At 65.6% G+C, this 23,476-nt stretch overlaps 1 protein-coding gene across 1 annotated transcript in view; it reads left to right on the top strand.

Annotated features, from left to right (window-relative positions):
• haspin (histone H3 associated protein kinase) overlaps positions 1 to 23,476 on the top strand; it is a 50,472-nt gene that overhangs the window by 2,058 nt on the left and 24,938 nt on the right. Inside the window, exons 3-5 of the mRNA XM_090188383.1 lie at positions 113 to 316; positions 2,343 to 2,483; positions 3,032 to 3,128. Of these exons, the coding sequence (XP_090044509.1) occupies positions 113 to 316; positions 2,343 to 2,483; positions 3,032 to 3,128 (442 nt within the window). The remainder of the gene's footprint in view (positions 1 to 112; positions 317 to 2,342; positions 2,484 to 3,031; positions 3,129 to 23,476) is intronic.

The raw sequence follows: 23,476 nt of genomic DNA, 5'->3' as shown, positions 1-23,476 counted from the left end.
TGTGCTTCTCTCTCTCTCTTTATCTCACCATCTAAACTGTGACCTCTTTTCTTCTGCACTGATATGAAAACACCGTCTTCCTCTTCTCCCGGCCTCCCTTCCCCTGTTCCAGAGTGAGAAAGAGAAGTACAGCAGATATCAGTAGAGAGCTGCGACCGGCTAAGACCAAAGCCCTGTCCTGGACAGCAGATATCAGTAGAGAGCTGCGACTAGCGAAGACCAAAGCCCTGTCCTGTCTGAGAGAGCAGGACAGTGATGAAGAGAACATCTTCATCGTCCATCCTCCTCCCCAGCAGCAGAGCAACAGGTCAGACTGGTGGCATTACCTTTCTGGTCTTCAATTGTTTGTGACCCGTCTGTCCGTCTCTATCTGACCCGTCTGTCCGTCTCTATCTGACCCGTCTGTCCGTCTCTATCTGACCCGTCTGTCCGTCTCTATCTGACCCGTCTGTCCGTCTCTATCTGACCCGTCTGTCCATCTCTATCTGACCCGTCTGTCCGTCTCTATCTGACCCGTCTGTCCGTCTCTATCTGACCCGTCTGTCCGTCTCTATCTGACCCGTCTGTCCGTCTCTATCTGACCCGTCTGTCCGTCTCTATCTGACCCGTCTGTCTGTCTCTGTCTGACCCGTCTGTCTGTATCTATCTGACCCGTCTGTCTGTCTCGATCGGTTCATCCTGCTGTCCACTTCATATGTATATACTGTATTCTAGTTCATCCTATATAACTACTGCTGTCCACTTCATATGTATATACTGTATTCTAGTCATGGTTCATCCTGCTGTCCACTTCATATGTATATACTGTATTCTAGTTCATCCTATATAACTACTGCTGTCCACTTCATATGTATATACTGTATTCTAGTCATGGTTCATCCTATATAACTACTGCTGTCCTCTTCATATGTATATACTGTATTCTAGTCATGGTTCATCCTATATAACTACTGCTGTCCTCTTCATATGTATATACTGTATTCTAGTCATGGTTCATCCTGTTGTCCACTTCATATGTATATACTGTATTCTAGTCATGGTTCATCCTGCTGTCCTCTTCATATGTATATACTGTATTCTAGTCATGGTTCATCCTGCTGTCCACTTCATATGTATATACTGTATTCTAGTTCATCCTATATAACTACTGCTGTCCACTTCATATGTATATACTGTATTCTAGTCACGGTTCATCCTGCTGTCCACTTCATATGTATATACTGTATTCTAGTTCATCCTATATAACTACTGCTGTCCACTTCATATGTATATACTGTATTCTAGTCATGGTTCATCCTGCTGTCCTCTTCATATGTATATACTGTATTCTAGTCATGGTTCATCCTGCTGTCCACTTCATATGTATATACTGTATTCTAGTTCATCCTATATAACTACTGCTGTCCACTTCATATGTATATACTGTATTCTAGTCATGGTTCATCCTATATAACTACTGCTGTCCACTTCATATGTATATACTGTATTCTAGTCATGGTTCATCCTGTTGTCCACTTCATATGTATATACTGTATTCTAGTTCATCCTATATAACTACTGCTGTCCACTACATATGTATATACTGTCTACGTAGAGAGCTGCGACTAGCGAAGACCAAAGCCCTGTCCTGTCTGAGAGAGCAGGACAGTGATGAAGAGAACATCTTCATCGTCCATCCTCCTCCCCAGCAGCAGAGCAACAGGTCAGACTGGTGGCATTACCTTTCTGGTCTTCAATTGTTTGTGACCCGTCTGTCCGTCTCTATCTGACCCGTCTGTCCGTCTCTATCTGACCCGTCTGTCCGTCTCTATCTGACCCGTCTGTCCGTCTCTATCTGACCCGTCTGTCCGTCTCTATCTGACCCGTCTGTCCATCTCTATCTGACCCGTCTGTCCGTCTCTATCTGACCCGTCTGTCCGTCTCTATCTGACCCGTCTGTCCGTCTCTATCTGACCCGTCTGTCCGTCTCTATCTGACCCGTCTGTCCGTCTCTATCTGACCCGTCTGTCTGTCTCTGTCTGACCCGTCTGTCTGTATCTATCTGACCCGTCTGTCTGTCTCGATCTGACCCGTCTGTCTGTCTAGATCTGACCCGTCTGTCTCGATCTGACCCGTCTGTCTGTCTAGATCTGACCCGTCTGTCTGTCTAGATCTGACCCTAGATCTGACCCGCCTGTCTGTCTCGATCTGACCCGTCTGTCTGTCTCGATCTGACCCGTCTGTCTGTCTCGATCTGACCCGTCTGTCTGTATCTATCAGACCCGTCTGTCTGTATCTATCAGACCGGGCCGTCTGTCTGTCTCTATCTGACCTGTGTGTGTGTGTGTGTGTGTGTGTTTTAGGAAGCCATTCTTGAGGCGTGCTGGTCGGAAGGCCAGGCGTATTGTGAGCTCCAGTGAGAGTGATGGAGAGACAACGACCACCAGACAACCCAACCCTAAACGCTCCCAACACACCACAGCTAGAGCCAGGACACACACACAGTCAGACTTTTACACTATAACCACTAGACTACCTGCCTCCTCTACACTTTAACCACTAGACTACCTGCCTCCTCTACACTCTAACCACTAGGCTACCTGCCACCTCTACACTCTAACCACTAGACTACCTGCCTCCTCTACACTCTAACCACTAGACTACCTGCCTCCTCTACACTCTAACCACTAGACTACCTGCCTCCTCTACACTCTAACCACTAGGCTACCTGCCTCCTCTACACTCTAACCACTAGGCTACCCTGCCTCCTCTACACTCTAACCACTAGACTACCTGCCTCCCCTTCACTCTAACCACTAGGCTACCTATATACCAATGTCTCTCTCTCTTTCTGTCTCTCTCTGTCTCTCTCTGTCTCTCTTTCTGTCTCTCTCTCTGTCTCTCTCTCTGTCTCTCTCTCTTTCTGTCTCTCTCTCTTTCTGTCTCTCTCTTTCTGTCTCTCTCTTTCTGTCTCTCTCTGTCTCTCTCTCTCTCTCTCTCTCTCTCTTTCTCTCTCTCTCTCTCTCTCTCTCTGTCTCTCTGTCTCTCTCAGTCCGTCTCCAGTTTTGGCTCCAGGGAAGTTTGTGACTCATCGTAGGGGAGCAACAACAACAACCGCCAAACACAAAGCCCCCAAGAGGAAACTCAGTGTAAGGCCCCGTTACAATCCGCTCCATCCTTCCTTCACAACCCCGTTCTCCTGATCCGCTCCATCCTACCGTCACTCCCCCCGAGGCCCCGTTCTCCCGATCCATCCTACCGTCACTCACCCCGAGGCCCCGTTCTCCTGATCCGCTCCATCCTACCGTCACTCCCCCCGAGGCCCCGTTCTCCTGATCCGCTCCATCCTACCGTCACTCCCCCCGAGGCCCCGTTCTCCTGATCCGCTCCATCCTACCGTCACTCCCCCCGAGGCCCCGTTCTCCCGCTCCATCCTACCGTCACTCCCCCCGAGGCCCCGTTCTCCCGCTCCATCCTACCGTCACTCCCCCCGAGGCCCCGTGTTCCCGATCCGCTCCATCCTACCGTCACTCCCCCCGAGGCCCCGTTCTCCCGATCCATCCTACCGTCACTCCCCCCAGGCCCCGTTCTCCCGATCCATCCTACCGTCACTCCCCCCAAGGCCCCGTTCTCCCGCTCCATCCTACCGTCACTCCCCCAGGCCCCGTTCTCCCGATCCATCCTACCGTCACTCCCCCCAGGCCCCGTTCTCCCGCTCCATCCTACCGTCACTCCCCCCGAGGCCCCGTTCTCCCGCTCCATCCTACCCTTCACTCCCCCGAGGCCCCGTTCTCCCGCTCCATCCTACCGTCACTCCCCCCAGGCCCCGTACTCCCGATCCATCCTACCGTCACTCCCCCCAAGGCCCCGTTCTCCCGCTCCATCCTACCGTCACTCCCCCGAGGCCCCCATTCTCCCGATCCATCCTACCGTCACTCCCCCCGAGGCCCCGTTCTCCCGATCCGCTCCATCCTACCGTCACTCCCCCCGAGGCCCCGTTCTCCCGATCCGCTCCATCCTACCTTCACTCCCCCGAGGCCCCGTTCTCCCGATCCATCCTACCGTCACTCCCCCCGATGCCCCGTTCCCCCGATCCATCCTACCGTCACTCCCCCCGAGGCCCCGTTCTCCCGCTCCATCCTACCGTCACTCCCCCGAGGCCCCGTTCTCCCGATCCATCCTACCGTCACTCCCCCCGAGGCCCTGTTCTCCCGATCCGCTCCATCCTACCTTCACTCCCCGAGGCCCCGTTCTCCCGATCCATCCTACCGTCACTCCCCCCGATGCCCCGTTCTCCCAATCCATCCTACCGTCACTCCCCCCGATGCCCCGTTCTCCCAATCCATCCTACCGTCACTCCCCCCGAGGCCCCGTTCTCCCAATCCATCCTACCTTCACTCCCCCCGAGGCCCCGTTCTCCCAATCCATCCTACCGTCACTCCCCCCGAGGCCACGTTCTCCCGATCCATCCTACCGTCACTCCCCCCGAGGCCCCGTTCTCCCGATCCATCCTACCATCACTCCCCCCGAGGCCCCGTTCTCCCGATCCGCTCCATCCTACCTTCACTCCCCCGAGGCCCCGTTCTCCCAATCCATCCTACCGTCACTCCCCCCGAGGCCCCGTTCTCCCGATCCATCCTACCGTCACTCCCCCCGATGCCCCGTTCTCCCGATCCATCCTACCGTCACTCCCCCCGATGCCCCGTTCTCCCGATCCATCCTACCGTCACTCCCCCCGATGCCCCGTTCTCCCAATCCATCCTACCGTCACTCCCCCCGATGCCCCGTTCTCCCGATCCATCCTACCGTCACTCCCCCCCGATGCCCCGTTCTCCCGATCCATCCTACCGTCACTCCCCCCGATGCCCCGTTCTCCCAATCCATCCTACCGTCACTCCCCCCGAGGCCCCGTTCTCCCGATCCGCTCCATCCTACCGTCACTCCCCCCGAGGCCCCGTTCTCCCGCTCCATCCTACCGTCACTCCCCCCGAGGCCCCGTTCTCCCGATCCGATCCGCTCCATCCTACCGTCACTCCCCCCGAGGACCCGTTCTCCCGATCCGCTCCATCCTACCGTCACTCCCCCCAGGCCCCGTTCTCCCGATCCATCCTACCGTCACTCCCCCCAAGGCCCCGTTCTCCCTCTCCATCCTACCGTCACTCCCCCGAGGCCCCGTTCTCCCGATCCATCCTACCGTCACTCTCCCCGAGGCCCCGTTCTCCCGATCCGCTCCATCCTACCTTCACTCCCCCGAGGCCCCGTTCTCCCGATCCATCCTACCGTCACTCCCCCCGAGGCCCCGTTCTCCCGATCCATCCTACCGTCACTCCCCCCGATGCCCCGTTCTCCCGATCCGCTCCATCCTACCGTCACTCCCCCCGATGCCCCGTTCTCCCGATCCGCTTCATCCTACCGTCACTCCCCCCGAGGCCCCGTTCTCCCGCTCCATCCTACCGTCACTCCCCCAGAGGCCCTGTTCTCCCGTTCCATTCTACCGTCACTCCCCCCGAGGCCCCGTTCTCCCGATCCGTTCCATCCTACCGTTCTCCCGATCCGCTCCATCCTACCGTCACTCCCCCCGAGGCCCCGTTCTCCCGATCCGCTCCATCCTACCGTCACTCCCCCCGAGGCCCCGTTCTCCCGATCCGCTCCATCCTACCGTCACTCTCCCCGAGGCCCCGTTCTCCCGGTCCGCTCCATCCTACCGTCACTCCCCCCGAGGCCCCGTTCTCCCGATCCGCTCCATCCTACCGTCACTCCCCCCGAGGCCCCGTTCTCCCGATCCGCTCCATCCTACCGTCACTCCCCCCGAGGCCCCGTTCTCCCGATCCGCTCCATCCTACCGTCACTCCCCCCGAGGCCCCGTTCTCCCGATCCATCCTACCGTCACTCCCCCCGAGGCCCCGTTCTCCCGCTCCATCCTACCGTCACTCCCCCCGAGGCCCCTTTCTCCCGCTCCATCCTACCGTCACTCCCCCCGAGGCCCCGTTCTCCCACTCCATCCTACCGTCACTCCCCCCGAGGCCCCGTTCTCCCGCTCCATCCTACCGTCACTCCCCCCGAGGCCCCGTTCTCCCGATCCATCCTACCGTCACTCCCCCCGAGGCCCCGTTCTCCCGATCCATCCTACCGTCACTCCCCCCGAGGCCCCGTTCTCCCTATCCATCCTACCGTCACTCCCCCGAGGCCCCGTTCTCCCGATCCATCCTACCGTCACTCCCCCCGAGGCCCCGTTCTCCCGCTCCATCCTACCCTTCACTCCCCCGAGGCCCCGTTCTCCCGCTCCATCCTACCGTCACTCCCCCGAGGCCCCGTTCTCCCGATCCGCTCCATCCTACCGTCACTCCCCCCGAGGCCCCGTTCTCCCGATCCGCTCCATCCTACCGTCACTCCCCCCGAGGCCCCGTTCTCCCGATCCGCTCCATCCTACCGTCACTCCCCCCGAGGCCCCGTTCTCCCGATCCGCTCCATCCTCCCGTCACTCCCCCCGAGGCCCCGTTCTCCCGCTCCATCCTCCCGTCACTCCCCCCGAGGCCCCGTTCTCCCGATCCGCTCCATCCTCCCGTCACTCCCCCCGAGGCCCCGTTCTCCCGATCCATCCTACCGTCACTCCCCCGAGGCCCCGTTCTCCCGATCCGCTCCATCCTACCGTCACTCCCCCCGAGGCCCCGTTCTCCCGCTCCATCCTACCGTCACTCCCCCCGAGGCCCCGTTCTCCCGCTCCATCCTACCCTTCACTCCCCCGAGGCCCCGTTCTCCCGCTCCATCCTACCGTCACTCCCCCGAAGCCCCGTACTCCCGATCCATCCTACCGTCACTCCCCCCAAGGCCCCGTTCTCCCGCTCCATCCTACCGTCACTCCCCCGAGGCCCCCATTCTCCCGATCCATCCTACCGTCACTCCCCCCGAGGCCCCGTTCTCCCGATCCGCTCCATCCTACCGTCACTCCCCCCGAGGCCCCGTTCTCCCGATCCGCTCCATCCTACCTTCACTCCCCCGAGGCCCCGTTCTCCCGATCCATCCTACCGTCACTCCCCCCGAGGCCCCGTTCTCCCGATCCATCCTACCGTCACTCCCCCCGATGCCCCGTTCCCCCGATCCATCCTACCGTCACTCCCCCCGAGGCCCCGTTCTCCCGCTCCATCCTACCCTTCACTCCCCCGAGGCCCCGTTCTCCCGCTCCATCCTACCGTCACTCCCCCGAGGCTCCGTTCTCCCGATCCGCTCCATCCTACCGTCACTCCCCCCGAGGCCCCGTTCTCCCGATCCGCTCCATCCTACCGTCACTCCCCCCGAGGCCCCGTTCTCCCGATCCGCTCCATCCTACCGTCACTCCCCCCGAGGTCCCGTTCTCCCGCTCCATCCTCCCGTCACTCCCCCCGAGGCCCCGTTCTCCCGATCCGCTCCATCCTCCCGTCACTCCCCCCGAGGCCCCGTTCTCCCGATCCATCCTACCGTCACTCCCCCGAGGCCCCGTTCTCCCGATCCGCTCCATCCTACCGTCACTCCCCCCGAGGCCCCGTTCTCCCGCTCCATCCTACCGTCACTCCCCCCGAGGCCCCTTTCTCCCGCTCCATCCTACCCTTCACTCCCCCGAGGCCCCGTTCTCCCGCTCCATCCTACCGTCACTCCCCCCAAGGCCCCGTTCTCCCGCTCCATCCTACCGTCACTCCCCCGAGGCCCCCATTCTCCCGATCCATCCTACCGTCACTCCCCCCGAGGCCCCGTTCTCCCGATCCGCTCCATCCTACCGTCACTCCCCCCGAGGCCCCGTTCTCCCGATCCGCTCCATCCTACCTTCACTCCCCCGAGGCCCCGTTCTCCCGATCCATCCTACCGTCACTCCCCCCGATGCCCCGTTCCCCCGATCCATCCTACCGTCACTCCCCCCGAGGCCCCGTTCTCCCGATCCATCCTACCCTTCACTCCCCCCGAGGCCCCGTTCTCCCGATCCATCCTACCCTTCACTCCCCCGAGGCCCCGTTCTCCCGATCCATCCTACCGTCACTCCCCCCGAGGCCCCGTTCTCCCGCTCCATCCTCCCGTCACTCCCCCCGAGGCCCCGTTCTCCCGATCCGCTCCATCCTACCGTCACTCCCCCCGAGGCCCCGTTCTCCCGCTCCATCCTCCCGTCACTCCCCCCGAGGCCCCGTTCTCCCGATCCATCCTACCGTCACTCCCCCCGAGGCCCCGTTCTCCCGATCCATCCTACCCTTCACTCCCCCCGAGGCCCCGTTCTTCCGATCCATCCTACCGTCACTCCCCCCGAGGCCCCGTTCTCCCGCTCCATCCTACCCTTCACTCCCCAGAGGCCCCGTTCTCCCGATCCATCCTACCGTCACTCCCCCCAGGCCCCGTACTCCCGATCCATCCTACCGTCACTCCCCCCGAGGTCCCGTTCTCCCGATCCATCCTACCGTCACTCCCCCCGAGGCCCCGTTCTCCCGATCCATCCTACCGTCACTCCCCCCGAGGCCCCGTTCTCCCGATCCGCTCCATCCTACCTTCACTCCCCCGAGGCCCCGTTCTCCCGATCCATCCTACCGTCACTCCCCCCGAGGCCCCGTTCTCCCGATCCATCCTACCGTCACTCCCCCCGAGGCCCCGTTCTCCCGATCCGCTCCATCCTACCTTCACTCCCCCCGAGGCCCCGTTCTCCCGATCCGCTCCATCCTACCGTCACTCCCCCCGAGGCCCCGTTCTCCCGATCCGCTCCATCCTACCGTCACTCCCCCCGAGGCCCCGTTCTCCCGATCCGCTCCATCCTACCGTCACTCCCCCCGAGGCCCCGTTCTCCCGATCCGCTCCATCCTACCGTCACTCTCCCCGAGGCCCCGTTCTCCCGGTCCGCTCCATCCTACCGTCACTCCCCCCGAGGCCCCGTTCTCCCGATCCGCTCCATCCTACCGTCACTCCCCCCGAGGCCCCGTTCTCCCGATCCGCTCCATCCTACCGTCACTCCCCCCGAGGCCCCGTTCTCCCGATCCGCTCCATCCTACCGTCACTCCCCCCGAGGCCCCGTTCTCCCGATCCGCTCCATCCTACCGTCACTCCCCCCGAGGCCCCGTTCTCCCGATCCGCTCCATCCTACCGTCACTCCCCCCGAGGCCCCGTTCTCCCGATCCGCTCCATCCTACCGTCACTCCCCCCGAGGCCCCGTTCTCCCGATCCGCTCCATCCTACCGTCACTCCCCCCGAGGCCCCGTTCTCCCGATCCATCCTACCGTCACTCCCCCCGAGGCCCCGTTCTCCCGCTCCATCCTACCGTCACTCCCCCCGAGGCCCCTTTCTCCCGCTCCATCCTACCGTCACTCCCCCCGAGGCCCCGTTCTCCCGCTCCATCCTACCGTCACTCCCCCCGAGGCCCCGTTCTCCCGATCCATCCTACCGTCACTCCCCCCGAGGCCCCGTTCTCCCGATCCATCCTACCGTCACTCCCCCCGAGGCCCCGTTCTCCCGATCCATCCTACCGTCACTCCACTCGAGGCCCCGTTCTCCCTATCCATCCTACCGTCACTCCCCCGAGGCCCCGTTCTCCCGATCCATCCTACCGTCACTCCCCCCGAGGCCCCGTTCTCCCGCTCCATCCTACCCTTCACTCCCCCCGAGGCCCCGTTCTCCCGCTCCATCCTACCGTCACTCCCCCGAGGCCCCGTTCTCCCGATCCGCTCCATCCTACCGTCACTCCCCCCGAGGCCCCGTTCTCCCGATCCGCTCCATCCTCCCGTCACTCCCCCCGAGGCCCCGTTCTCCCGCTCCATCCTCCCGTCACTCCCCCCGAGGCCCCGTTCTCCCGATCCGCTCCATCCTACCGTCACTCCCCCCGAGGCCCCGTTCTCCCGATCCGCTCCATCCTACCTTCACTCCCCCGAGGCCCCGTTCTCCCGATCCATCCTACCGTCACTCCCCCCGAGGCCCCGTTCTCCCGATCCATCCTACCGTCACTCCCCCCGAGGCCCCGTTCTCCCGATCCGCTCCATCCTACCTTCACTCCCCCCGAGGCCCCGTTCTCCCGATCCGCTCCATCCTACCGTCACTCCCCCCGAGGCCCCGTTCTCCCGATCCGCTCCATCCTACCGTCACTCCCCCCGAGGCCCCGTTCTCCCGATCCGCTCCATCCTACCGTCACTCCCCCCGAGGCCCCGTTCTCCCGATCCGCTCCATCCTACCGTCACTCCCCCCGAGGCCCCGTTCTCCCGATCCGCTCCATCCTACCGTCACTCTCCCCGAGGCCCCGTTCTCCCGGTCCGCTCCATCCTACCGTCACTCCCCCCGAGGCCCCGTTCTCCCGATCCGCTCCATCCTACCGTCACTCCCCCCGAGGCCCCGTTCTCCCGATCCGCTCCATCCTACCGTCACTCCCCCCGAGGCCCCGTTCTCCCGATCCGCTCCATCCTACCGTCACTCCCCCCGAGGCCCCGTTCTCCCGATCCGCTCCATCCTACCGTCACTCCCCCCGAGGCCCCGTTCTCCCGATCCGCTCCATCCTACCGTCACTCCCCCCGAGGCCCCGTTCTCCCGATCCGCTCCATCCTACCGTCACTCCCCCCGAGGCCCCGTTCTCCCGATCCATCCTACCGTCACTCCCCCCGAGGCCCCGTTCTCCCGCTCCATCCTACCGTCACTCCCCCCGAGGCCCCTTTCTCCCGCTCCATCCTACCGTCACTCCCCCCGAGGCCCCGTTCTCCCGCTCCATCCTACCGTCACTCCCCCCGAGGCCCCGTTCTCCCGATCCATCCTACCGTCACTCCCCCCGAGGCCCCGTTCTCCCGATCCATCCTACCGTCACTCCCCCCGAGGCCCCGTTCTCCCGATCCATCCTACCGTCACTCCACTCGAGGCCCCGTTCTCCCTATCCATCCTACCGTCACTCCCCCGAGGCCCCGTTCTCCCGATCCATCCTACCGTCACTCCCCCCGAGGCCCCGTTCTCCCGCTCCATCCTACCCTTCACTCCCCCCGAGGCCCCGTTCTCCCGCTCCATCCTACCGTCACTCCCCCGAGGCCCCGTTCTCCCGATCCGCTCCATCCTACCGTCACTCCCCCCGAGGCCCCGTTCTCCCGATCCGCTCCATCCTCCCGTCACTCCCCCCGAGGCCCCGTTCTCCCGCTCCATCCTCCCGTCACTCCCCCCGAGGCCCCGTTCTCCCGATCCGCTCCATCCTCCCGTCACTCCCCCCGAGGCCCCGTTCTCCCGATCCATCCTACCGTCACTCCCCCCGAGGCCCCGTTCTCCCGATCCGCTCCATCCTACCGTCACTCCCCCCGAGGCCCCGTTCTCCCGCTCCATCCTACCGTCACTCCCCCCGAGGCCCCGTTCTCCCGCTCCATCCTACCCTTCACTCCCCCGAGGCCCCGTTCTCCCGCTCCATCCTACCGTCACTCCCCCGAAGCCCCGTACTCCCGATCCATCCTACCGTCACTCCCCCCAAGGCCCCGTTCTCCCGCTCCATCCTACCGTCACTCCCCCGAGGCCCCCATTCTCCCGATCCATCCTACCGTCACTCCCCCCGAGGCCCCGTTCTCCCGATCCGCTCCATCCTACCGTCACTCCCCCCGAGGCCCCGTTCTCCCGATCCGCTCCATCCTACCTTCACTCCCCCGAGGCCCCGTTCTCCCGATCCATCCTACCGTCACTCCCCCCGAGGCCCCGTTCTCCCGATCCATCCTACCGTCACTCCCCCCGATGCCCCGTTCCCCCGATCCATCCTACCGTCACTCCCCCCGAGGCCCCGTTCTCCCGCTCCATCCTACCCTTCACTCCCCCGAGGTCCCGTTCTCCCGCTCCATCCTACCGTCACTCCCCAGAGGCTCCGTTCTCCCGATCCGCTCCATCCTACCGTCACTCCCCCCGAGGCCCCGTTCTCCCGATCCGCTCCATCCTACCGTCACTCCCCCCGAGGCCCCGTTCTCCCGATCCATCCTACCGTCACTCCCCCCGAGGCCCCGTTCTCCCGCTCCATCCTACCGTCACTCCCCCCGAGGCCCCTTTCTCCCGCTCCATCCTACCGTCACTCCCCCCGAGGCCCCGTTCTCCCGCTCCATCCTACCGTCACTCCCCCCGAGGCCCCGTTCTCCCGATCCATCCTACCGTCACTCCCCCCGAGGCCCCGTTCTCCCGATCCATCCTACCGTCACTCCCCCCGAGGCCCCGTTCTCCCGATCCATCCTACCGTCACTCCACTCGAGGCCCCGTTCTCCCTATCCATCCTACCGTCACTCCCCCGAGGCCCCGTTCTCCCGATCCATCCTACCGTCACTCCCCCCGAGGCCCCGTTCTCCCGCTCCATCCTACCCTTCACTCCCCCCGAGGCCCCGTTCTCCCGCTCCATCCTACCGTCACTCCCCCGAGGCCCCGTTCTCCCGATCCGCTCCATCCTACCGTCACTCCCCCCGAGGCCCCGTTCTCCCGATCCGCTCCATCCTACCGTCACTCCCCCCGAGGCCCCGTTCTCCCGATCCGCTCCATCCTCCCGTCACTCCCCCCGAGGCCCCGTTCTCCCGCTCCATCCTCCCGTCACTCCCCCCGAGGCCCCGTTCTCCCGATCCATCCTACCGTCACTCCCCCCAAGGCCCCGTACTCCCGATCCATCCTACCGTCACTCCCCCCAAGGCCCCGTTCTCCCGATCCATCCTACCGTCACTCCCCCCGAGGCCCCGTTCTCCCGATCCGCTCCATCCTACCGTCACTCCCCCCGAGGCCCCGTTCTCCCGATCCGCTCCATCCTACCTTCACTCCCCCGAGGCCCCGTTCTCCCGATCCATCCTACCGTCACTCCCCCCGAGGCCCCGTTCTCCCGATCCATCCTACCGTCACTCCCCCCGATGCCCCGTTCCCCCGATCCATCCTACCGTCACTCCCCCCGAGGCCCCGTTCTCCCGCTCCATCCTACCCTTCACTCCCCCGAGGCCCCGTTCTCCCGCTCCATCCTACCGTCACTCCCCCGAGGCTCCGTTCTCCCGATCCGCTCCATCCTACCGTCACTCCCCCCGAGGCCCCGTTCTCCCGATCCGCTCCATCCTACCGTCACTCCCCCCGAGGCCCCGTTCTCCCGATCCGCTCCATCCTACCGTCACTCCCCCCGAGGTCCCGTTCTCCCGCTCCATCCTCCCGTCACTCCCCCCGAGGCCCCGTTCTCCCGATCCGCTCCATCCTCCCGTCACTCCCCCCGAGGCCCCGTTCTCCCGATCCATCCTACCGTCACTCCCCCGAGGCCCCGTTCTCCCGATCCGCTCCATCCTACCGTCACTCCCCCCGAGGCCCCGTTCTCCCGCTCCATCCTACCGTCACTCCCCCCGAGGCCCCGTTCTCCCGCTCCATCCTACCCTTCACTCCCCCGAGGCCCCGTTCTCCCGCTCCATCCTACCGTCACTCCCCCCAGGCCCCGTACTCCCGATCCATCCTACCGTCACTCCCCCCAAGGCCCCGTTCTCCCGCTCCATCCTACCGTCACTCCCCCGAGGCCCCCATTCTCCCGATCCATCCTACCGTCACTCCCCCCGAGGCCCCGTTCTCCCGATCCGCTCCATCCTACCGTCACTCCCCCCGAGGCCCCGTTCTCCCGATCCGCTCCATCCTACCTTCACTCCCCCGAGGCCCCGTTCTCCCGATCCATCCTACCCTTCACTCCCCCGAGGCCCCGTTCTCCCGCTCCATCCTACCGTCACTCCCCCCAGGCCCCGTACTCCCGATCCATCCTACCGTCACTCCCCCCAAGGCCCCGTTCTCCCGCTCCATCCTACCGTCACTCCCCCGAGGCCCCCATTCTCCCGATCCATCCTACCGTCACTCCCCCCGAGGCCCCGTTCTCCCGATCCGCTCCATCCTACCGTCACTCCCCCCGAGGCCCCGTTCTCCCGATCCGCTCCATCCTACCTTCACTCCCCCGAGGCCCCGTTCTCCCGATCCATCCTACCGTCACTCCCCCCGAGGCCCCGTTCTCCCGATCCATCCTACCCTTCACTCCCCCGAGGCCCCGTTCTCCCGATCCATCCTACCGTCACTCCCCCCGAGGCCCCGTTCTCCCGCTCCATCCTACCGTCACTCCCCCCGAGGCCCCATTCTCCCGATCCATCCTACCGTCACTCCCCCCGAGGCCCCGTTCTCCCGATCCATCCTACCGTCACTCCCCCCGAGGCCCCGTTCTCCCGATCCATCCTACCGTCACTCCACTCGAGGCCCCGTTCTCCCTATCCATCCTACCGTCACTCCCCCGAGGCCCCGTTCTCCCGATCCATCCTACCGTCACTCCCCCCGAGGCCCCGTTCTCCCGCTCCATCCTACCCTTCACTCCCCCCGAGGCCCCGTTCTCCCGCTCCATCCTACCGTCACTCCCCCGAGGCCCCGTTCTCCCGATCCGCTCCATCCTACCGTCACTCCCCCCGAGGCCCCGTTCTCCCGATCCGCTCCATCCTACCGTCACTCCCCCCGAGGCCCCGTTCTCCCGATCCGCTCCATCCTCCCGTCACTCCCCCCGAGGCCCCGTTCTCCCGCTCCATCCTCCCGTCACTCCCCCCGAGGCCCCGTTCTCCCGATCCGCTCCATCCTCCCGTCACTCCCCCCGAGGCCCCGTTCTCCCGATCCATCCTACCGTCACTCCCCCCGAGGCCCCGTTCTCCCGATCCGCTCCATCCTACCGTCACTCCCCCCGAGGCCCCGTTCTCCCGCTCCATCCTACCGTCACTCCCCCCGAGGCCCCGTTCTCCCGCTCCATCCTACCCTTCACTCCCCCGAGGCCCCGTTCTCCCGCTCCATCCTACCGTCACTCCCCCGAAGCCCCGTACTCCCGATCCATCCTACCGTCACTCCCCCCAAGGCCCCGTTCTCCCGCTCCATCCTACCGTCACTCCCCCGAGGCCCCCATTCTCCCGATCCATCCTACCGTCACTCCCCCCGAGGCCCCGTTCTCCCGATCCGCTCCATCCTACCGTCACTCCCCCCGAGGCCCCGTTCTCCCGATCCGCTCCATCCTACCTTCACTCCCCCGAGGCCCCGTTCTCCCGATCCATCCTACCGTCACTCCCCCCGAGGCCCCGTTCTCCCGATCCATCCTACCGTCACTCCCCCCGAGGCCCCGTTCTCCCGCTCCATCCTACCCTTCACTCCCCCGAGGCCCCGTTCTCCCGCTCCATCCTACCGTCACTCCCCCGAGGCTCCGTTCTCCCGATCCGCTCCATCCTACCGTCACTCCCCCCGAGGCCCCGTTCTCCCGATCCGCTCCATCCTACCGTCACTCCCCCCGAGGCCCCGTTCTCCCGATCCGCTCCATCCTACCGTCACTCCCCCCGAGGTCCCGTTCTCCCGCTCCATCCTCCCGTCACTCCCCCCGAGGCCCCGTTCTCCCGATCCGCTCCATCCTCCCGTCACTCCCCCCGAGGCCCCGTTCTCCCGATCCATCCTACCGTCACTCCCCCGAGGCCCCGTTCTCCCGATCCGCTCCATCCTACCGTCACTCCCCCCGAGGCCCCGTTCTCCCGCTCCATCCTACCGTCACTCCCCCCGAGGCCCCGTTCTCCCGCTCCATCCTACCCTTCACTCCCCCGAGGCCCCGTTCTCCCGCTCCATCCTACCGTCACTCCCCCCAGGCCCCGTACTCCCGATCCATCCTACCGTCACTCCCCCCAAGGCCCCGTTCTCCCGCTCCATCCTACCGTCACTCCCCCGAGGCCCCCATTCTCCCGATCCATCCTACCGTCACTCCCCCCGAGGCCCCGTTCTCCCGATCCGCTCCATCCTACCGTCACTCCCCCCGAGGCCCCGTTCTCCCGATCCGCTCCATCCTACCTTCACTCCCCCGAGGCCCCGTTCTCCCGATCCATCCTACCCTTCACTCCCCCGAGGCCCCGTTCTCCCGCTCCATCCTACCGTCACTCCCCCCAGGCCCCGTACTCCCGATCCATCCTACCGTCACTCCCCCCAAGGCCCCGTTCTCCCGCTCCATCCTACCGTCACTCCCCCGAGGCCCCCATTCTCCCGATCCATCCTACCGTCACTCCCCCCGAGGCCCCGTTCTCCCGATCCGCTCCATCCTACCGTCACTCCCCCCGAGGCCCCGTTCTCCCGATCCGCTCCATCCTACCTTCACTCCCCCGAGGCCCCGTTCTCCCGATCCATCCTACCGTCACTCCCCCCGAGGCCCCGTTCTCCCGATCCATCCTACCCTTCACTCCCCCGAGGCCCCGTTCTCCCGATCCATCCTACCGTCACTCCCCCCGAGGCCCCGTTCTCCCGCTCCATCCTACCGTCACTCCCCCCGAGGCCCCGTTCTCCCGATCCATCCTACCGTCACTCCCCCCGAGGCCCCGTTCTCCCGATCCATCCTACCGTCACTCCCCCCGAGGCCCCGTTCTCCCGATCCATCCTACCGTCACTCCACTCGAGGCCCCGTTCTCCCTATCCATCCTACCGTCACTCCCCCGAGGCCCCGTTCTCCCGATCCATCCTACCGTCACTCCCCCCGAGGCCCCGTTCTCCCGCTCCATCCTACCCTTCACTCCCCCCGAGGCCCCGTTCTCCCGCTCCATCCTACCGTCACTCCCCCGAGGCCCCGTTCTCCCGATCCGCTCCATCCTACCGTCACTCCCCCCGAGGCCCCGTTCTCCCGATCCGCTCCATCCTCCCGTCACTCCCCCCGAGGCCCCGTTCTCCCGCTCCATCCTCCCGTCACTCCCCCCGAGGCCCCGTTCTCCCGATCCGCTCCATCCTCCCGTCACTCCCCCCGAGGCCCCGTTCTCCCGATCCATCCTACCGTCACTCCCCCCGAGGCCCCGTTCTCCCGATCCGCTCCATCCTACCGTCACTCCCCCCGAGGCCCCGTTCTCCCGCTCCATCCTACCGTCACTCCCCCCGAGGCCCCGTTCTCCCGCTCCATCCTACCCTTCACTCCCCCGAGGCCCCGTTCTCCCGCTCCATCCTACCGTCACTCCCCCGAAGCCCCGTACTCCCGATCCATCCTACCGTCACTCCCCCCAAGGCCCCGTTCTCCCGATCCATCCTACCGTCACTCCCCCGAGGCCCCGTTCTCCCGATCCGCTCCATCCTACCGTCACTCCCCCCGAGGCCCCGTTCTCCCGATCCGCTCCATCCTACCTTCACTCCCCCGAGGCCCCGTTCTCCCGATCCATCCTACCGTCACTCCCCCCGAGGCCCCGTTCTCCCGATCCATCCTACTGTCACTCCCCCCGATGCCCCGTTCCCCCGATCCATCCTACCGTCACTCCCCCCGAGGCCCCGTTCTCCCGCTCCATCCTACCCTTCACTCCCCCGAGGCCCCGTTCTCCCGCTCCATCCTACCGTCACTCCCCCGAGGCTCCGTTCTCCCGATCCGCTCCATCCTACCGTCACTCCCCCCGAGGCCCCGTTCTCCCGATCCGCTCCATCCTACCGTCACTCCCCCCGAGGCCCCGTTCTCCCGATCCGCTCCATCCTACCGTCACTCCCCCCGAGGTCCCGTTCTCCCGCTCCATCCTCCCGTCACTCCCCCCGAGGCCCCGTTCTCCCGATCCGCTCCATCCTCCCGTCACTCCCCCCGAGGCCCCGTTCTCCCGATCCATCCTACCGTCACTCCCCCGAGGCCCCGTTCTCCCGATCCGCTCCATCCTACCGTCACTCCCCCCGAGGCCCCGTTCTCCCGCTCCATCCTACCGTCACTCCCCCCGAGGCCCCGTTCTCCCGCTCCATCCTACCGTCACTCCCCCGAGGCCCCGTTCTCCCGATCCGCTCCATCCTACCGTCACTCCCCCCGAGGCCCCGTTCTCCCGATCCGCTCCATCCTCCCGTCACTCCCCCCGAGGCCCCGTTCTCCCGATCCATCCTCCCGTCACTCCCCCCGAGGCCCCGTTCTCCCGATCCGCTCCATCCTCCCGTCACTCCCCCCGAGGCCCCGTTCTCCCGATCCATCCTACCGTCACTCCCCCCGAGGCCCCGTTCTCCCGAACCGCTCCATCCTACCGTCACTCCCCCCGAGGCCCCGTTCTCCCGCTCCATCCTACCGTCACTCCCCCCGAGGCCCCGTTCTCCCGCTCCATCCTACCCTTCACTCCCCCGAGGCCCCGTTCTCCCGCTCCATCCTACCGTCACTCCCCCGAAGCCCCGTACTCCCGATCCATCCTACCGTCACTCCTCCCAAGGCCCCGTTCTCCCGCTCCATCCTACCGTCACTCCCCCGAGGCCCCCATTCTCCCGATCCATCCTACCGTCACTCCCCCCGAGGCCCCGTTCTCCCGATCCGCTCCATCCTACCGTCACTCCCCCCGAGGCCCCGTTCTCCCGATCCGCTCCATCCTACCTTCACTCCCCCGAGGCCCCGTTCTCCCGATCCATCCTACCGTCACTCCCCCCGAGGCCCCGTTCTCCCGATCCATCCTACCGTCACTCCCCCCGATGCCCCGTTCCCCCGATCCATCCTACCGTCACTCCCCCCGAGGCCCCGTTCTCCCGCTCCATCCTACCCTTCACTCCCCCGAGGTCCCGTTCTCCCGCTCCATCCTACCGTCACTCCCCCGAGGCTCCGTTCTCCCGATCCGCTCCATCCTACCGTCACTCCCCCCGAGGCCCCGTTCTCCCGATCCGCTCCATCCTACCGTCACTCCCCCCGAGGCCCCGTTCTCCCGATCCATCCTACCGTCACTCCCCCCGAGGCCCCGTTCTCCCGCTCCATCCTACCGTCACTCCCCCCGAGGCCCCTTTCTCCCGCTCCATCCTACCGTCACTCCCCCCGAGGCCCCGTTCTCCCGCTCCATCCTACCGTCACTCCCCCCGAGGCCCCGTTCTCCCGATCCATCCTACCGTCACTCCCCCCGAGGCCCCGTTCTCCCGATCCATCCTACCGTCACTCCCCCCGAGGCCCCGTTCTCCCGATCCATCCTACCGTCACTCCACTCGAGGCCCCGTTCTCCCTATCCATCCTACCGTCACTCCCCCGAGGCCCCGTTCTCCCGATCCATCCTACCGTCACTCCCCCCGAGGCCCCGTTCTCCCGCTCCATCCTACCCTTCACTCCCCCCGAGGCCCCGTTCTCCCGCTCCATCCTACCGTCACTCCCCCGAGGCCCCGTTCTCCCGATCCGCTCCATCCTACCGTCACTCCCCCCGAGGCCCCGTTCTCCCGATCCGCTCCATCCTACCGTCACTCCCCCCGAGGCCCCGTTCTCCCGATCCGCTCCATCCTCCCGTCACTCCCCCCGAGGCCCCGTTCTCCCGCTCCATCCTACCGTCACTCCCCCCGAGGCCCCGTTCTCCCGATCCGCTCCATCCTCCCGTCACTCCCCCCGAGGCCCCATTCTCCCGATCCATCCTACCGTCACTCCCCCCGAGGCCCCGTTCTCCCGATCCGCTCCATCCTACCGTCACTCCCCCCGAGGCCCCGTTCTCCCGCTCCATCCTACCGTCACTCCCCCCGAGGCCCCGTTCTCCCGCTCCATCCTACCCTTCACTCCCCCGAGGCCCCGTTCTCCCGCTCCATCCTACCGTCACTCCCCCGAAGCCCCGTACTCCCGATCCATCCTACCGTCACTCCCCCCAAGGCCCCGTTCTCCCGCTCCATCCTACCGTCACTCCCCCGAGGCCCCCATTCTCCCGATCCATCCTACCGTCACTCCCCCCGAGGCCCCGTTCTCCCGATCCGCTCCATCCTACCGTCACTCCCCCCGAGGCCCCGTTCTCCCGATCCGCTCCATCCTACCTTCACTCCCCCGAGGCCCCGTTCTCCCGATCCATCCTACCGTCACTCCCCCCGAGGCCCCGTTCTCCCGATCCATCCTACCGTCACTCCCCCCGATGCCCCGTTCCCCCGATCCATCCTACCGTCACTCCCCCCGAGGCCCCGTTCTCCCGCTCCATCCTACCCTTCACTCCCCCGAGGCCCCGTTCTCCCGCTCCATCCTACCGTCACTCCCCCGAGGCTCCGTTCTCCCGATCCGCTCCATCCTACCGTCACTCCCCCCGAGGCCCCGTTCTCCCGATCCGCTCCATCCTACCGTCACTCCCCCCGAGGCCCCGTTCTCCCGATCCGCTCCATCCTACCGTCACTCCCCCCGAGGTCCCGTTCTCCCGCTCCATCCTCCCGTCACTCCCCCCGAGGCCCCGTTCTCCCGATCCGCTCCATCCTCCCGTCACTCCCCCCGAGGCCCCGTTCTCCCGATCCATCCTACCGTCACTCCCCCGAGGCCCCGTTCTCCCGATCCGCTCCATCCTACCGTCACTCCCCCCGAGGCCCCGTTCTCCCGCTCCATCCTACCGTCACTCCCCCCGAGGCCCCGTTCTCCCGCTCCATCCTACCCTTCACTCCCCCGAGGCCCCGTTCTCCCGCTCCATCCTACCGTCACTCCCCCCAGGCCCCGTACTCCCGATCCATCCTACCGTCACTCCCCCCAAGGCCCCGTTCTCCCGCTCCATCCTACCGTCACTCCCCCGAGGCCCCCATTCTCCCGATCCATCCTACCGTCACTCCCCCCGAGGCCCCGTTCTCCCGATCCGCTCCATCCTACCGTCACTCCCCCCGAGGCCCCGTTCTCCCGATCCGCTCCATCCTACCTTCACTCCCCCGAGGCCCCGTTCTCCCGATCCATCCTACCCTTCACTCCCCCGAGGCCCCGTTCTCCCGCTCCATCCTACCGTCACTCCCCCCAGGCCCCGTACTCCCGATCCATCCTACCGTCACTCCCCCCAAGGCCCCGTTCTCCCGCTCCATCCTACCGTCACTCCCCCGAGGCCCCCATTCTCCCGATCCATCCTACCGTCACTCCCCCCGAGGCCCCGTTCTCCCGATCCGCTCCATCCTACCGTCACTCCCCCCGAGGCCCCGTTCTCCCGATCCGCTCCATCCTACCTTCACTCCCCCGAGGCCCCGTTCTCCCGATCCATCCTACCGTCACTCCCCCCGAGGCCCCGTTCTCCCGATCCATCCTACCCTTCACTCCCCCGAGGCCCCGTTCTCCCGATCCATCCTACCGTCACTCCCCCCGAGGCCCCGTTCTCCCGCTCCATCCTACCGTCACTCCCCCCGAGGCCCCGTTCTCCCGATCCATCCTACCGTCACTCCCCCCGAGGCCCCGTTCTCCCGATCCATCCTACCGTCACTCCCCCCGAGGCCCCGTTCTCCCGATCCATCCTACCGTCACTCCACTCGAGGCCCCGTTCTCCCTATCCATCCTACCGTCACTCCCCCGAGGCCCCGTTTTCCCGATCCATCCTACCGTCACTCCCCCCGAGGCCCCGTTCTCCCGCTCCATCCTACCCTTCACTCCCCCCGAGGCCCCGTTCTCCCGCTCCATCCTACCGTCACTCCCCCGAGGCCCCGTTCTCCCGATCCGCTCCATCCTACCGTCACTCCCCCCGAGGCCCCGTTCTCCCGATCCGCTCCATCCTACCGTCACTCCCCCCGAGGCCCCGTTCTCCCGATCCGCTCCATCCTCCCGTCACTCCCCCCGAGGCCCCGTTCTCCCGCTCCATCCTCCCGTCACTCCCCCCGAGGCCCCGTTCTCCCGATCCGCTCCATCCTCCCGTCACTCCCCCCGAGGCCCCGTTCTCCCGATCCATCCTACCGTCACTCCCCCCGAGGCCCCGTTCTCCCGATCCGCTCCATCCTACCGTCACTCCCCCCGAGGCCCCGTTCTCCCGCTCCATCCTACCGTCACTCCCCCCGAGGCCCCGTTCTCCCGCTCCATCCTACCCTTCACTCCCCCGAGGCCCCGTTCTCCCGCTCCATCCTACCGTCACTCCCCCGAAGCCCCGTACTCCCGATCCATCCTACCGTCACTCCCCCCAAGGCCCCGTTCTCCCGCTCCATCCTACCGTCACTCCCCCGAGGCCCCCATTCTCCCGATCCATCCTACCGTCACTCCCCCCGAGGCCCCGTTCTCCCGATCCGCTCCATCCTACCGTCACTCCCCCCGAGGCCCCGTTCTCCCGATCCGCTCCATCCTACCTTCACTCCCCCGAGGCCCCGTTCTCCCGATCCATCCTACCGTCACTCCCCCCGAGGCCCCGTTCTCCCGATCCATCCTACCGTCACTCCCCCCGATGCCCCGTTCCCCCGATCCATCCTACCGTCACTCCCCCCGAGGCCCCGTTCTCCCGCTCCATCCTACCCTTCACTCCCCCGAGGCCCCGTTCTCCCGCTCCATCCTACCGTCACTCCCCCGAGGCTCCGTTCTCCCGATCCGCTCCATCCTACCGTCACTCCCCCCGAGGCCCCGTTCTCCCGATCCGCTCCATCCTACCGTCACTCCCCCCGAGGCCCCGTTCTCCCGATCCGCTCCATCCTACCGTCACTCCCCCGAGGTCCCGTTCTCCCGCTCCATCCTCCCGTCACTCCCCCCGAGGCCCCGTTCTCCCGATCCGCTCCATCCTCCCGTCACTCCCCCCGAGGCCCCGTTCTCCCGATCCATCCTACCGTCACTCCCCCGAGGCCCCGTTCTCCCGATCCGCTCCATCCTACCGTCACTCCCCCCGAGGCCCCGTTCTCCCGCTCCATCCTACCGTCACTCCCCCCGAGGCCCCGTTCTCCCGTTCCATCCTACCCTTCACTCCCCCGAGGCCCCGTTCTCCCGCTCCATCCTACCGTCACTCCCCCCAGGCCCCGTACTCCCGATCCATCCTACCGTCACTCCCCCCAAGGCCCCGTTCTCCCGCTCCATCCTACCGTCACTCCCCCGAGGCCCCCATTCTCCCGATCCATCCTACCGTCACTCCCCCCGAGGCCCCGTTCTCCCGATCCGCTCCATCCTACCGTCACTCCCCCCGAGGCCCCGTTCTCCCGATCCGCTCCATCCTACCTTCACTCCCCCGAGGCCCCGTTCTCCCGATCCATCCTACCGTCACTCCCCCCGAGGCCCCGTTCTCCCGATCCATCCTACCCTTCACTCCCCCGAGGCCCCGTTCTCCCGATCCATCCTACCGTCACTCCCCCCGAGGCCCCGTTCTCCCGCTCCATCCTCCCGTCACTCCCCCCGAGGCCCCGTTCTCCCTCTCCATCCTCCCGTCACTCCCCCCGAGGCCCCGTTCTCCCGCTCCATCCTACCGTCACTCCCCCCGAGGCCCCGTTCTCCCGATCCGCTCCATCCTACCGTCACTCCCCCCGAGGCCCCGTTCTCCCGCTCCATCCTCCCGTCACTCCCCCCGAGGCCCCGTTCTCCCGATCCATCCTACCGTCACTCCCCCCGAGGCCCCGTTCTCCCGATCCATCCTACCCTTCACTCCCCCCGAGGCCCCGTTCTTCCGATCCATCCTACCGTCACTCCCCCCGAGGCCCCGTTCTCCCGCTCCATCCTACCCTTCACTCCCCAGAGGCCCCGTTCCCCCGCTCCATCCTACCGTCACTCCCCCGAGGCCCCGTTCTCCCGATCCATCCTACCGTCACTCCCCCCAGGCCCCGTACTCCCGATCCATCCTACCGTCACTCCCCCCAAGGTCCCGTTCTCCCGATCCATCCTACCGTCACTCCCCCCAGGCCCCGTACTCCCGATCCATCCTACCGTCACTCCCCCCGAGGCCCCGTT

Source organism: Oncorhynchus mykiss, chromosome 10 (assembly GCF_057628025.1).
Source record: "Oncorhynchus mykiss isolate SJ-2025 chromosome 10, ASM5762802v1, whole genome shotgun sequence".
Taxonomy (NCBI): Eukaryota; Metazoa; Chordata; class Actinopteri; order Salmoniformes; family Salmonidae; genus Oncorhynchus; species Oncorhynchus mykiss.
This window is presented reverse-complemented; position numbering and strand designations above follow the sequence as displayed.